Here is a 14109-nt window from a genome sequence, read left to right as displayed (position 1 = left end):
ATGCGTGGCAAAGGTCCCCAGATGTTGTGTGTTTGTATCACATAAACCCTGTCAAGACACTTATTTAAACTAAATGCTGTTAGTCATGCTGTCGGTTTTTAAATCTTGGAGAGACACTGCCAAAAACTTTTAATATGTTCACATGAAGTGAATATTAAATTAAGTCAGTAACTTCAAACACTTCTATTGAACCTGCTCTTGTTGTCTTATTTATATAGTTTATGATATGATGGTTGTTTTTTTTAATCCAAGTAAATTAAGCCAGTAATTCAGCATATTTTCCAGTCCAGCTGTGTGTGTGCAGGCCAGACATGTCAACACAGTTGTGCGGCTCAGAGTAGCCTAATCCCGTGTAGAGCTGAAGATGTATACGAGCTCATAATCTGAGTAATCCTTTGACCTAATACTGCCACTTTAACAAGATGAATGCATTATAGAATGGAGGGTTATCGGCTTTGTTGTGCGTTGATGTAGCCTCTTATGTCCTTCAGCATGGAAAGATCTCAGTTTAATTATTGATTGTTGGAGAGTTCTTGCAGTAAAAACAAAAAATCACATTTATTGCAACTTTATGCTGTTGTGGAGGACTTGTTTTACTACATAAATACCTCCCTTTAAACCTTTTTTAACTTGTAATTTGAGTGTGCGAAGGGACTATAATCAAACCTTGTTGCTGTTTTTGGAAGTACTGGAAATATTTTTAGAGTCTATTCTAGGACGTAGCTTTAGACTTTATTCGGGTAGCAACTAAAGATTTTTTTAAACATTTATTTCTCGATTAATCATTTGGTCCATCCCATGCTTTTAAATTCCAAGGTGATTTCTTCAAATGTCTTATATTGCCTGTCCAAAACCCAGAATTATTTAATTTATTGTGATGTAAGACAAAAAAAAGACAACGTCTTTATTTGAGAGTGTAAAAAGAATTTTCTCTTCCATTTTTTCATTAAAAAAATAACTGCAAGGGTTCATTAATTATCTAAATAGTTGGAGATGACTTTCTGTAAGTCGACCAGTAGTGGCAGCTCTAGATTTTTATATAAATAAAGATTAAAAAGAAATGTGTAAAAGAGCATTTGGCAGCCTCTTTATTTTTTTATTTTTGGAAATTACTAAGTCAGAATTTTGAAGTAAGTTTAAACTGGTGCATTTCTTGTAATTATGCTAAAATTAAATTCAGGCTTCTTTAATGTTTATATAGCAATAAAAAAAATAAAGTGTATGTATAAACAATTAAAATTGTTAATTTGTGTTTGTCCCACTTGAAACCTCCCGACTATTGTTGTACATCCAAACCAGTAAAAAACTGAGTAAAAGATTAAAACAAACTTAATCTTTTCTTGTAAATACTGAGTTATTTTCACTCACCAGACAAGAGTCCTGTGTGTATTTCCAGAGTTTAAGTCAGCCTGTCTGCTACCCCAGAATAACTCTGACAGGTTATTCATAACACCGCAGACCTCTCTGTTACTGGGGCAGCCACTATTATTTAGCTCAACTTACGAGGCACGGTTATTATTGGCACTTCCCCTATTAATAGGGAGAACTGCTAAAAATTGAGCAGTGTGTTTGTCCTGGGCGTGTCGCCGCCTCAGACCAGAGCTGTAGATAAACAAGAGTTTGGCCTCGGCAGATGTCGGTGGCAGCCATGTTAACTCTGTCATCATTAGAGCTTTTAGATTCTGTCACATCCAGGTTATTTATGTGTTTGGGAGCTCAGCATGGGGATGTAACAGGAGGGTGAAGTTAGGCGGTCTGAGCGGTGTATGCGGGGCAGTAACAGGCTGAACAGTTGTCCACTGAGGGCTCTGGGTGTGCTGGCACAGCAGAGGCGCTGTGGTGTGGGAACAGCTGAGCCACTCGGCCCCTGCAGAGAGCCCATGGTACCAGACTGCTCGGCTGCTTAATTGCCTCCGTGTGTGTTTTATATGAATATCTGTGTCAGTGTGCATTTGTGCAGAGATATGCACATGGGCGTCTCTTTGTTCCAAAAGCTGTTTGTCCTCTTTCAGCCTCGTACTGACGCTCTCTTCGTCCTGACTCGAGCGTCTCTTCCCTTCATCTGTCCAGTACTGTAGCTTCCGCGGACCAAGCCCCCTGTTCCTCTGAGTGTGTTACCTGCAGCCCTCCTGTCACATTTCACCCCTGCCTGCCACATTCCTAGTTATCTCAGAGGGGGTTACATACCTTTACCCTGAGAGGCAGCTACTAGCAGGCGTCTTGCCTTTCCAGTTGTAGGAACGGCGGGCAGGCGATCAGTCAAAACAGACAGCCGTGCAGGAATCAAACAGGGTGGGAAATTTGTACGTTTGTCTACTTTAGCAGCCAAGTGAAACAGTGGTTCCCAACCTGTTCACTTTGTGTTTTAGGGGTTTTCCAGGAAATTAGTAAGACGATTTAGTGAGCACTGCCCTGAAGTATCTCGTCTTGTTGTCAGTTTTGGTATTATCACGTAAACAATCATTTCACTTTTTAAATATGTGTCCTTTTCTGTGCACATTAGTACATCTGCTTAGTATTCATGAAGCTCAGTATTATATTTCATAAAAATGTAAATGTTTTTCGGACATTAGTACATGCCAGGGTTCATACAGTAATTAATTTTAACAGTTATAATGTAAACTTTACCTTTTGCAATTTAATTTATAGTAACAATTTGGAAATTGTTCTTCTATAATTCACTTTCCTAAAAATAATATTTATTTAATACTTACAACCACAATTAAAAAAAAAATTGGGACATGGTCAAAGACATAAATAAAAGACTTTTGTATCAATTGTGACATATATTCAATTGAACACTGTACAAATATAGAATATTTAATGTTCAAATAAATTTATTTTTGTAAACATGCACACTGATACACACTCTACTTAATTTAGGTTTTACACAGCGTCCTGACTTTTTTTGGAATCAAATCAAAAAGGATCTGAATTTATCACAGTCTTTATGTTAAATTGCATGTACGCTGTTAATTTAAAAAATCGTAATCATAATATCATGATGTTCCATTTTATTGATATTTTCTTACACTTGTATTTAATTTTATTGCAACCTAAAGGGATTTTTAGGGATGCTGTGTTTAATCAGGCACTTGTTATTGAATAATAAATCTTATATCAGAAAAATGAATTGTTAAATCGGTAAAGCTAATCATTCAATTTGTCTCAAACATGTTATTACTGCCAAATCCATAATCCAATAGTTTAGAAATCAGTAAAAAAACTTTGTTGTTTTACTTGTTGTTGTTAATGTTTTAAAGTTCTGTGTAATGTCGTATTTTGCAGATGTGTAGTCTCAGAAAAAAAACAATTTCTGGGATTATATTGAAAAAATGAATTTTGGTCTCTGTAAAATTTTAAAGAATATTTAAATGGAGAAAATTGATGATGGGACAATTTAGTGACTTAAATATACTGAATGGTATTAACCCTATAGGACCTATTGAATGACTTATAAGTGCTTTTCTTAATGATTCCTTCACTGCTTAGGTGTTGTTGCTTCACCTTTCATAGCAATTGTTGTGGGAAAAGTTGCAGTACTTGTGTAAGATCAGTGCAGACTGATGAGACATTTATATTTGCAGCTTTAGCTTAAACATAATCACCAAATTCCTTTGAGTGAAGCAAAAAGCAAAAATTCGCCTGAGTTCAGCCCACTCCTCTGTCCACTGTCGGGGCAGAGCAACTCCTGTTCTTCTTCCTAAAAAAAATGTTTCTTCTGTCCGTCTTAAAGTACTCTCAGGTCAGTGCAGACATTTAAAACCCTTGTCTTTGTGACCTGTAACATCATCCGGCAACTCAGTCTGCTTGTCCTCACATATTGTACATGAAGATGGATGTTTAGTCAGTTGGTTTGATACAAACTCTTTCGACTTCCTCAGTGTGGAATTCTTGAGAGAAATATTTGTTTCCTTGTCACATGTGAAAATGTCACCCTGGCTCATTTTGAGGCCTGCCTTGTTGCAGCAGACACCTCCAGCAGGTGACCCTGATACAGTCATCCTGAAAGCATCAGGGCAGCTCACACACCTTGAAAAGCAACACTTATGTAGGCCAGTTCAACAGAACAATTAACATTCATTTGGGTAGGCGCTCTGCAAATCTGATCTCACCGTAGGCTTGCATTCCCGCCCACGCACGCCGATGCACACACACGCACACACACACACCTCTCCTCCTGTGCAAGTATTACTACAGCAGCTCCATTGACGAGGCTCCTCTGGTCTGACAGAGCAGGCTGCTGGTGACTCAGAGTGGCTGCTTCTGATCTCACTGTGAATTAAAACAAACGCCCCCTGGTGGTCACTCAGAGACCGCCGTCCTCCATCTTTCTCTTGCTCCCACTAATGTACTGGGATGTACCTGTGTGTGTGTGTGTGTGTGTGTGTGAGACTTAGAGAGAGAGAGACTTTCTTTATTGTCATTGCACAAAAAACACAACAGTGAATCTGGCAACGAAATATCGTTGCTTGGCTTCCGCAGTACACATAACACAGAACTGGTGAGCAGAACCTGTTAATAAATACATACTGTGGACTGTCACAATAAATATATCTATATAAATATATATAAAAACTTGTATAAAAATAAAAATAAAGGTGTCCAATATGTACATGAATTATTGCACCCTCAATGTTAGCAGCAGTGTCTGAATTATTGCACAGATGATTAGTTTCACGTGTGTGTGTGTGTGTGTGTGTGTGTGTGTGTGTGTGTGTGTGTGTGTGTGTGTGTGTGTGTGTGTGTGTGTGTGTGTGTGTGTGTGTGTGTGTGTGTGTGTGTGTGTGTGTGTGTGTGTGTGTGTGTGTGTGTGTGCTGTACTGTTCTCACCATGTACATTAAACCAGTGTAACAAGTTTTCAGATTAAAAAATGATTGCTTTACTGTATTGTGATTATGTGTTTGCAGCACAGCAGGAAATATCTAACCGGATGTATTTTTCTGTTCTTTTCACAGCTTCTTAGACAGGATCGATGTTGTCAGGCAGAATGACTACACACCCACTGATCAGGTGAGATGTTCAACACACAAGCAACTTTGTATTGAAGCACTCTGCCTGCACTATATAATAAAAAGAATGTGATTTCGGACCGCAGTCTCTGTTTCCAACTTCTCACATGTCAGGATGTTTTCTCCATTAATATCTTTGGGTTTTGGATTGTTCGTCGTACAACTGGTAGTCGAACTGGAAACAGTTTTATTTCATCTGTAAATAACAATAGTTTTTGTTGTACAAGAGTTGATTTCCTCCCTATTATTCCTTTTTAACATGACTTACTGTTCCGTCTCTGTTTTTCAGGACCTGTTGAGATGCAGAGTACTGACATCTGGGATCTTCGAGACACGATTTCAAATAGACAAAGTCAATTTCCAGTAAGTTACAACAAAGTTTATATATTGTCAGGTGAGAGAGTAACAATCAAAAAAGAGTTAGTTGAAGTGAATCCACAGATAATCTGCTAGCAAGTTGTTTTAAAGGACAATAGGCTATTTTTTATTGATATGGAATAATAAAAAACCTCAACAATTCATGTGTTTTTTTATCTGATAGAGAAGGTACTGCTCTCTTTACTATACATTGTGGTCATGTGATTGACATCCTTGTTAAACTATTTAAAGTCCTTTCTTTAAAGTCCTTTCTTTAGAATGCAAATTAAACGTTTAACCTCCTCTGTCTCGCAGTATGTTCGATGTTGGAGGTCAGAGGGATGAACGCCGAAAATGGATCCAGTGTTTTAACGGTACGATGTTTGGAGCTTAGACAGCTTTATTTTAGTGATGAAACTTTTTATGAATTACTGGAAAAAAATCGGTGACAAGCAGCCTTTGACTCATTTATTAACCCATTGAGGCCTGAAAAATCGCTGGGCGATTTTAAAATAAACCTCTAATTTTCTGGAAATTCTGGAAAAATTCTGGAAAAAAAAGTGTCAACTCTTCTACTAAATAATAGATTTTTCAGCCTCTGTAGCAGATAGAAATGAAATTCAAAAAGGTATTTGAGAGCTTATACAAATGCTACAAAACGACGTATCCGCTTTCCAGACTTCAATGGGTTAATACTATTAATTTGAGTTAAAACCTAGAGTGTTTGGTAGTTCTACTCGTCTTTGTTGTGTTAATCGTAGTCTACGGTGTTTTGGTGTGTGTACCACAGATGTGACGGCCATCATCTTCGTGGTGGCGAGTAGCAGCTACAACATGGTGATCAGAGAAGACAATCAGACCAACAGACTACAGGAAGCCCTCAACCTTTTCAAGAACATCTGGAACAACAGGTGAGAATCATAGAAACTAAAGTTGTGATGGAGATGAACTTACTGTTGGTTTCGTTTGGTGCTGTAGATGATGTTTGTTTTCTTCCCATACTGATGGTTGTTAAAGGAATAGTTCACCCCTCAAAATGAGCATTTGTATATCACTTACTCACCCTGTCATCATGTTACCTTGAATGCTTGAAGAAAACTTGTTTTTCTCACATGCCTCCATGGTGAACGAAGAATCTGCACAGAGTAAATTGAATAATTGGAGTAAATGGGGGCCACGTTTAACAACAGCAAAACTATCAACACATTTGTTTACACACTCATGCACTATAATCCCAATCTTTTTTTATCTCAAACACATGCATTTTCATTAAAATAGTAAATTTTAAGAACTGCAGCTACTAGCAGTAGCACTGCATTAACTCTATCATGCTCTAGTAGTGAGAATTCGACTGGATAAATGCTACATGGGTTATACTGCATGAGTCTCATTTATATATAAAACTTTGTGACATAACCACACATGTAACAAGCACAGCTCAAGTTCTCATACACACACACACCACCCTTTTTTTGTACAACTGAGATCTTTTAATGTTTCTTTGGTTGCAGATGAAGACATTTCTATTCAATGTATAGGATTTAGTGCCATATAGCAGTGAGGTTGTAGATTGCAACCGACTGAATACCCATACCTTTCAAACCATGTCGGGAAACTACGGTGTCTTAAGGAGACATCACAATGTGAAAGGCCCTGTAGGGCCAGTGATTGGTTTGTCCATTCTGGGCTACTTTAGAAACATGGCTGTGCAATTTGGTGGACTCTGTGGAGCCTGAATATGAGTCCTGCTGCATTTTTTGGCAAGATCTGCCTTGGGTAGCAACATGATCAGTTAAGGTCAGGCATTGACTTTGAGTGGTTAAGGTTAGGATGTCCCATTGGTCAGGGCAAAGGACCTGAACAAATTGGGTTCCGTTACCTCGGGCGAGCATGGACGCCTGGCCAGTGCTTTAATGCTATGCAGATGGGTTTTGCCAAGAAATGCAGTGCGATTCATAATAACGAAAGAGGACCCACTCCCTAATGACAATATTATTAACCCATTGACGCTTGAAACGCCTGTAAAATCTCTGGGCGATTTTAAAATCAGCCCCTAAAACCTGAAGTTTTTCTGGAAATTCAACAGAAGTGTCAACGCTTCTACTAAATAATTGATTTTTCAGCCTCTGTAGCAGATAGAAATGAAATTCAAAAAGTATTTGAGAGCTTATACAAATACTACAAAACGACGTATCCGCTTTCCAGGCTTCAATGGGTTAATACCACAACTATTGAAGGTTTTTTATTTAATATGGGGTGCATGTATTTACAGTGTTCGTAGATGCCCATAGAGTCCCTCCTCTTCTCCCCTGTGGGAGCATATGGGCTGTTTATGGCAGGAGCTCTAAGACCTATTATTATTATTTTCTTGTTCTTCAGCCGATACTTATTGAAACAGACCTGTAACCTAATTTGGGTCCTAAACGGAAGTCCAAAGAAATCTGGCACTGAACACATTCTTGGTTTCCCTCCGTAGGTGGCTACGGACCATTTCGGTAATCCTCTTCCTGAACAAACAGGACCTGCTCGCTGAGAAGGTTTTGGCAGGGAAATCTAAAATTGAGGAGTATTTCCCGGAGTTTGCACGCTACACTACACCTGATGATGGTAAGAGGTTAACGCTGATATCTGTAGGTCTCCAATAAATAACATGCATAATATCCTTTTTTATGTAGTTGTAGCTGACACATTCAAACAGTTTATTGAGGTTGATGCTGGGTCAGAATACAACAATCTAGTTAAAAATGCTGTAGATTAAACATATATCTTCATTAATACATTAAGCATAATAGCCCATTACATCAGCTAACTGCCTATAATGCAAGTGTATATATAGATATATATATATATATACATATATATATATATATATATATATATATAGATATATATATATATATACATATATATATATATATATATATATATATATCATCCATGCCAGCTTTACCAGTTGTAGCTCCCGTTCATCAGGAGGAGCGATGTGTTAAATGGCTCGGTGTAAAAAATGTTATTCTAATGATATTTCCTCTCATCCAACAGCAATACCAGAGCCAGGTGAGGATCCCCGCGTCACAAGGGCAAAATACTTCATCCGGGATGAGTTTCTGGTATGTACAAAGCAGGTTAAAATGAATTCATGTTTTAATTTGATCATTTTTAAGTATGTTTTTGATATTTTCTTAGACCTAATCTGTCGTCATATATGTTGTTATGAGTTAGATGTTAAAGACTGAAACCAGAGTGGACAAATTAACTAAAGATGTTAGATTTACCGTCAGCAGCATTCACAAACCTAAAACTACAATTCCAAGTTGTGATGACTAAGTGGTCATTCAAGAGATGGATGTAGTTTGAGAGAAGCAGTAACAGCAGTTAACACATTCAAAAGTAAAAAAACATGACAGTTTCATCCAAACTGTGAGACAGGCTTGTTCTTCTTGTACATGCCATGTAAAAACCACACTAGTCACAGCTTAACACCAAAGATGTCACCAAAATCAAAACACAAATGTCACAGATGGCCACTGATGTTTCACTCAGTACAAAAGATATTTGCCTACAAGTTATTCTTAGTAGATTTCAGTTGAAGGTCCAACCAGGCTACTTATGGACAAACAGTTCAAATAGCTGGCAAAAAGTATTTGTTAAATGAGCTTAAAGTAACAGATACATATTGAAATAGAGGTCTTAAATGTGTAGATAAGAAGTGCATTTTGTCTTTGAATTTTGGAAGTTCACCCTGAGCTCCTATAATAAGTCTATAATTAACTGTGTAGTCAAAATACAGACACTCAGATGGTTAAGGACAGAAATGTCCCCACTGAAACCCAGTAAAATAGCGACCTATATTCAATTAATGTCTCTTTTGCATTTAAGATACAGAAAATAGTTTGTTTTTCATAATAACAGTGGCATTATCCAAACAAACTGACGTTTAAACAGTTAAAAGTCAAAAAATAAATTCATATTTGGTAGTTTTGATCAGGACTGAAGTTGGTTAAGTTGATTCAAGTCAGAGAAGTGGAAAATAACATTTATATATATTTTATGGCAGTATTCTTATGTGGACATTTTTTTCTTCAAAGAATATCAGAGGACTTAAGTGAAGCACAAAAAATATTTTACGAAATATTCACTTTTATACAATCAATAGTAGATGACATCCAATTTGAATCCATTCAAAAGAACACATTAGGAACATGACAGAGTACTTGAGTTAACCTGACAGGGCGTGACACGTGTCAATCTCGAACACTAACCTGTCTATAATTTTATGTGTTTTTCAGAGGATCAGCACAGCCAGCGGGGATGGACGGCATTATTGTTACCCCCACTTCACCTGCGCGGTCGACACAGAAAACATCCGCCGCGTCTTCAATGACTGTCGCGACATCATACAGAGGATGCACCTACGGCAGTACGAGCTCTTGTGATGGGCAGCGGCGTCCAGCCTACTTATCTACCTACCAACCTACCTATCTGCCCCCACCCCCACCCCCTCCACACACACACACGCGACCAGTTAGCCAACCACCCCCTTCCACTTCAACCAACTTCACCAAAAAACAGAGCCCTCCCCTCCATCCAGATACAACTCCTACTTCTCCTACAACAGTGGAAAGACTTTTTTTGAAAAAAGGAGACACTGTTAAGAATACACCAACATTTTCATCAACTATTAGCCAGGACTGACTGCTGTACTCAGCTACACTTTGACCCAGGAAAGAGGGTCAGGACTGGAATCCCTCAGTACAGGCTATCCCTCCTTTTAGCTCTCTTTCTCTCTCAGATATACAGTATGAACACACACACACACACACACTCACAGGTACCCACACACTACAGCATAAGACATTTGTTTTAATGTCTCATATCACACACACAAACACACACACAGAACCTTTTAAAACCAAGTCCTCCTGCTTTAAACAGTTGGCAGAGGCTGAATTAAATAATGCATTCTGAGAGAGAGGAGTTTATTCACCGCGTGCTGAAGACAACAACGAAGGAGGAGGAGGAGGAGATGAAGAGAACAATGGACATGGAGGGTGGCAAACTGATACAGAGGAGGGCTGTGAGCCTTTTTGTTGCCCGAACAGACAGACTAATTGACTAACGGCTGCCTGTGGACGTGAGCGTGACTTGAACATAAGACCACACGGCTCACATGACATGCTCTTCAAGAAACCAATCGAGGAGGGATGGCAGAAAACAACAAAAAAAAGGAGAAAAAAAAAGAAATACCATACAATGCATAAATTCATGCATACCAGTGAACTTCATGCAGTGCAAAAAATCCAAGCTATATATATAGATATTTATATATGTGTGTATATAAATATATATATATGTGTGTATATATATATATATATATGTATATATATATATATTTATATATATATATATAAATATTATATATTCCTGTAATAACACAAATCAAGTTTTTGTTAGTTTTTACCCCATGTTGTGTGTTGGTGTACACTGTGTGTGTGTGATCTGCCTTTGTGCACCATTTAAACCCCCCAACCTACACACGCACACATATTTATACACACACACATACACACACATATACACCCTCGCCCCTCCCTGCCCCTGCTGCTATTTGACAACTACTCAACATATGGAGGAGAGGTTTTATTTAATAAGGAAAAAACAATGCAAAAAGGAAAGCATGAAGAAAATGACTTATCAAGACTGGATGCAACATTTTTACCTGGGAACACACACACTAACACACACACACACGCTCCAGCCCTCATCAGCCCCCCCCCTCCCCCTCCCCCCCTCTTCCACATGACGCCCCCCCCCCCTCCCTGCACCTTTCGTCTTGTCCTCTCACCTCTCCCAGCCCCACTTCCTGTCCCTCCTGGCTTTAAGTACGTCTGTCTTTATTTTACTGCTGGACTATTATTCTTGTACAGACTGTAAAATGTATTATTTTGTACAACTTTATTGAAGAAAAAAAAATAACTTGTAGAAGATCCCTGTGCCTTGATCACGACTGTACGTGTAAAAATGAGCTAATATGTAAGTTATGTTTCACTGCGCTGTACAGCTGGACGGGTCTGTCCCACCTCGTCCGTGCTGGCTCGCCCCTCTGCTGGAGGCTGGGGGGAGGGGCATCGGATCGGGGCGGAGGCCTTTCGTCTGTTGCTTAGTTTCCTTCCCCCCCCCACATTTGTTTGTTCGTTGATTCATTTGTTTTGCTTTGACTCTCCTCTGGTTTATATAATAGGATTTGAAAAAAAATGAAGAAAAAAAAGATAATCAGACACACCACCTTAATGCTGTGTAGTGAAAGATACTGAAGCCTAACACAATTTAATATATATAAAATATATTTCAGATTTTATATTTTATATATATGTACTGTACACTTATATCTATCTCCCTTGTGAGCTGTCCCCCAGGTTTCCTTTGCTTTCTGTCAGTAACATCTGCATACATTTTCAGAAGGTGATTCTGGGTGCAATGGGATGGGTATTCATTTGTTTTTTTGTTTGTTTTTTTAATTTTAGCTTTAACTCTTTTGAAGGAGAGGGAAATATCCAGTTGCAAAACATTGCTTGTTTCTACATAAACCAAATTCTTTTTGCTTAAACAAGAAGAAACCGTTGTATTAGTGTTTGGTTCATTCTTAGGCTGAGTATACTAGATCCTCTGTTGTACATCACATGCACTTAGCTGCCAGTTTATTAGGAACACCTGTCTTAAGGTGCAGTAAAGCCTTCCTTCATTATTGTAACAATGTTCTGTTAGGTGTTAGGTAAATATTTGACACATCTCTCAGTAAAACATGATATGATTGATAATAATAAAGTTTATTTATATATTGTAGCACTTATCAAAACCAGAGGATACAAATTGTTTTACAAGTAAGGAGAAAACACACATACAATGTAAATTAAAATTCAGAGTGAGAAAAGCAAACTTTAAAAATTGAGGTCGGTTAATACAACCAAACTTTCCATACCTGCATACTAGAGCTGCCCCTCCTAAACCTCATTTATACTCACTTTACGTACGAAAATAGATCAGTCCATTTCAAATAGACTATTTGCTACACTGCCCACACGATTTCAGGTGATACTGCTCCGTTTCCTCTGTGTCTGTGAGTTTTCAGAAACTGTGCACAAATACTGATGAAATTCACATAAATCCACATCCGTATATGCATAGAAAATTGAGCATCCATTACTCAACTAATTGGTTGAGTTTTGGTCTTCGTCGACAAAGATTTCTTTAGTTGATTCATTATTTTTAATGCTCTTTTTCATCCTGAATGACTCCTTTCCAAGAAAGTTATAAGAACATCTGGTAAACACTAGATTTAAATTGCAGCTTTTGCTTTTTTTTTACAGATTTTGAAATCTACTCATCGATTAGTCCACAAAACTAAGTGAGTGTTAGTCGATGAAGATTTCTTTGATTGAGGACAGCTCTAATGCATACACTAATAAATATACTCATGCAGACAAATGACCCAAATTAAATAGTGTCAAAGAGCACACTGATTTACAAATCTGATCTTAACTTCAGCCTCCAAAATAAAGCTGAATTAACATATCTCTTAACAGTAACAGTTACAACAAAAACTGAACAACCTTGAGGGTGGGATTTAATGTTGTCATATCCTGTTCTATTAGACACCATTAGTTTTAGCTAGGTGTACCTAATAAACTGGCAACTGTTATCTAATCTGTGTTTCTGACACCCATCAGTCTTGAGGAATATCAGAGTTTTTAAACTTTAACCTTTTGCCAATTGGGCTGTATTTTATAAGAACATACAGAAGCAGTCGGGGCTGAACTTCTCATGTTCCTGAAACTGATTACTTTATTGAGTGACATCGGGTCCTTATTGCTCAAGTCTCGCGGAGTTGGATTGTTAAGGATAATACACTTAATATTCACTTAAATTTGAAAGACAAAACTGAGTATAAGTATATAAACTTAAGACACCAGCCACAAGAAAATGGGACAAAAATTTAAAAAAACTAAGACAAAAAAAAGGTTTCCTGCCTTTACAACTTTACAAATGGCCACAGTGGATTCATGAGGTTGTAGACCAGCTTTATGAACAACAGACTGACTCTCCTGGAACAGGTTATCGTCATAATATTCAACTATATAATCGTTGAAGATCTGCAGCAGTGATGATGTGAGAGAGGAGATTACACTTCATTTTTATGTCAACACCTCCTCACCTGTGTTCTCCGTAATACCATGCAGGCTGCAGCAATAAGCGGGTTTAATTTTAGCTCAAAGAGAAGAAACCCCATCCGTTTGTTTCTATTTTGGCATCAAGTGTTTTCAGTGTTCGTTGGGTTTTCTGTGTATTATTTTACCTTTTCCCATTTTGTACAAATACTTAATTAGATTTTTGAAGTCAACATATACCACTGAGTAAAAACAACTCAAAGAGACACAAAGGTATATAAAAATCAGGGCACACGTTTTTAGATACAGTTAAATCTACAATTAGTTCAGTCTTATTGCTTATTTGGCTGGTGTGTTTAAGATATCTAGGAAACAAAAGTCTTATTAAAGCCAGGCCTGTACATGCACTACTTATTTTTTAATGGCAAACTAATGCAATTTATTCAAAAGCAATCCAAACTATACTATGGATTTAAGATTGTCTGACAAACTCCTAAATGAAGAAATATATTGTAAGAAATGAAGATATATTTGTAGCACGCGGAAAAGATCAAGATAAGTCCTAAACGTGGAG

General features: G+C 37.7%; 1 protein-coding gene across 3 annotated transcripts in view; it reads left to right on the top strand.

Moving 5' to 3' along the window:
- The window catches only part of LOC131962924 (guanine nucleotide-binding protein G(s) subunit alpha-like), a 38828-nt gene extending 25754 nt beyond the window's left edge, over positions 1-13074 (top strand). For all 3 annotated transcript variants that reach the window (XM_059328042.1, XM_059328033.1, XM_059328050.1), the window contains 7 exons: positions 4960-5014; positions 5303-5376; positions 5686-5744; positions 6161-6281; positions 7847-7977; positions 8413-8480; positions 9660-13074. In XM_059328042.1, the coding sequence (XP_059184025.1) occupies positions 4960-5014; positions 5303-5376; positions 5686-5744; positions 6161-6281; positions 7847-7977; positions 8413-8480; positions 9660-9806 (655 nt within the window). In that variant the 3' untranslated portion in view covers positions 9807-13074. The remainder of the gene's footprint in view (positions 1-4959; positions 5015-5302; positions 5377-5685; positions 5745-6160; positions 6282-7846; positions 7978-8412; positions 8481-9659) is intronic.
- The last annotated feature ends 1035 nt before the right edge of the window (positions 13075-14109 follow it).

Source organism: Centropristis striata, chromosome 3 (genome assembly GCF_030273125.1).
Source record: "Centropristis striata isolate RG_2023a ecotype Rhode Island chromosome 3, C.striata_1.0, whole genome shotgun sequence".
Lineage (NCBI taxonomy): Eukaryota > Metazoa > Chordata > Actinopteri > Perciformes > Serranidae > Centropristis > Centropristis striata.
Note: the sequence above shows the minus strand (reverse complement) of the source record. Positions and strands in the feature narration are given on the sequence as shown.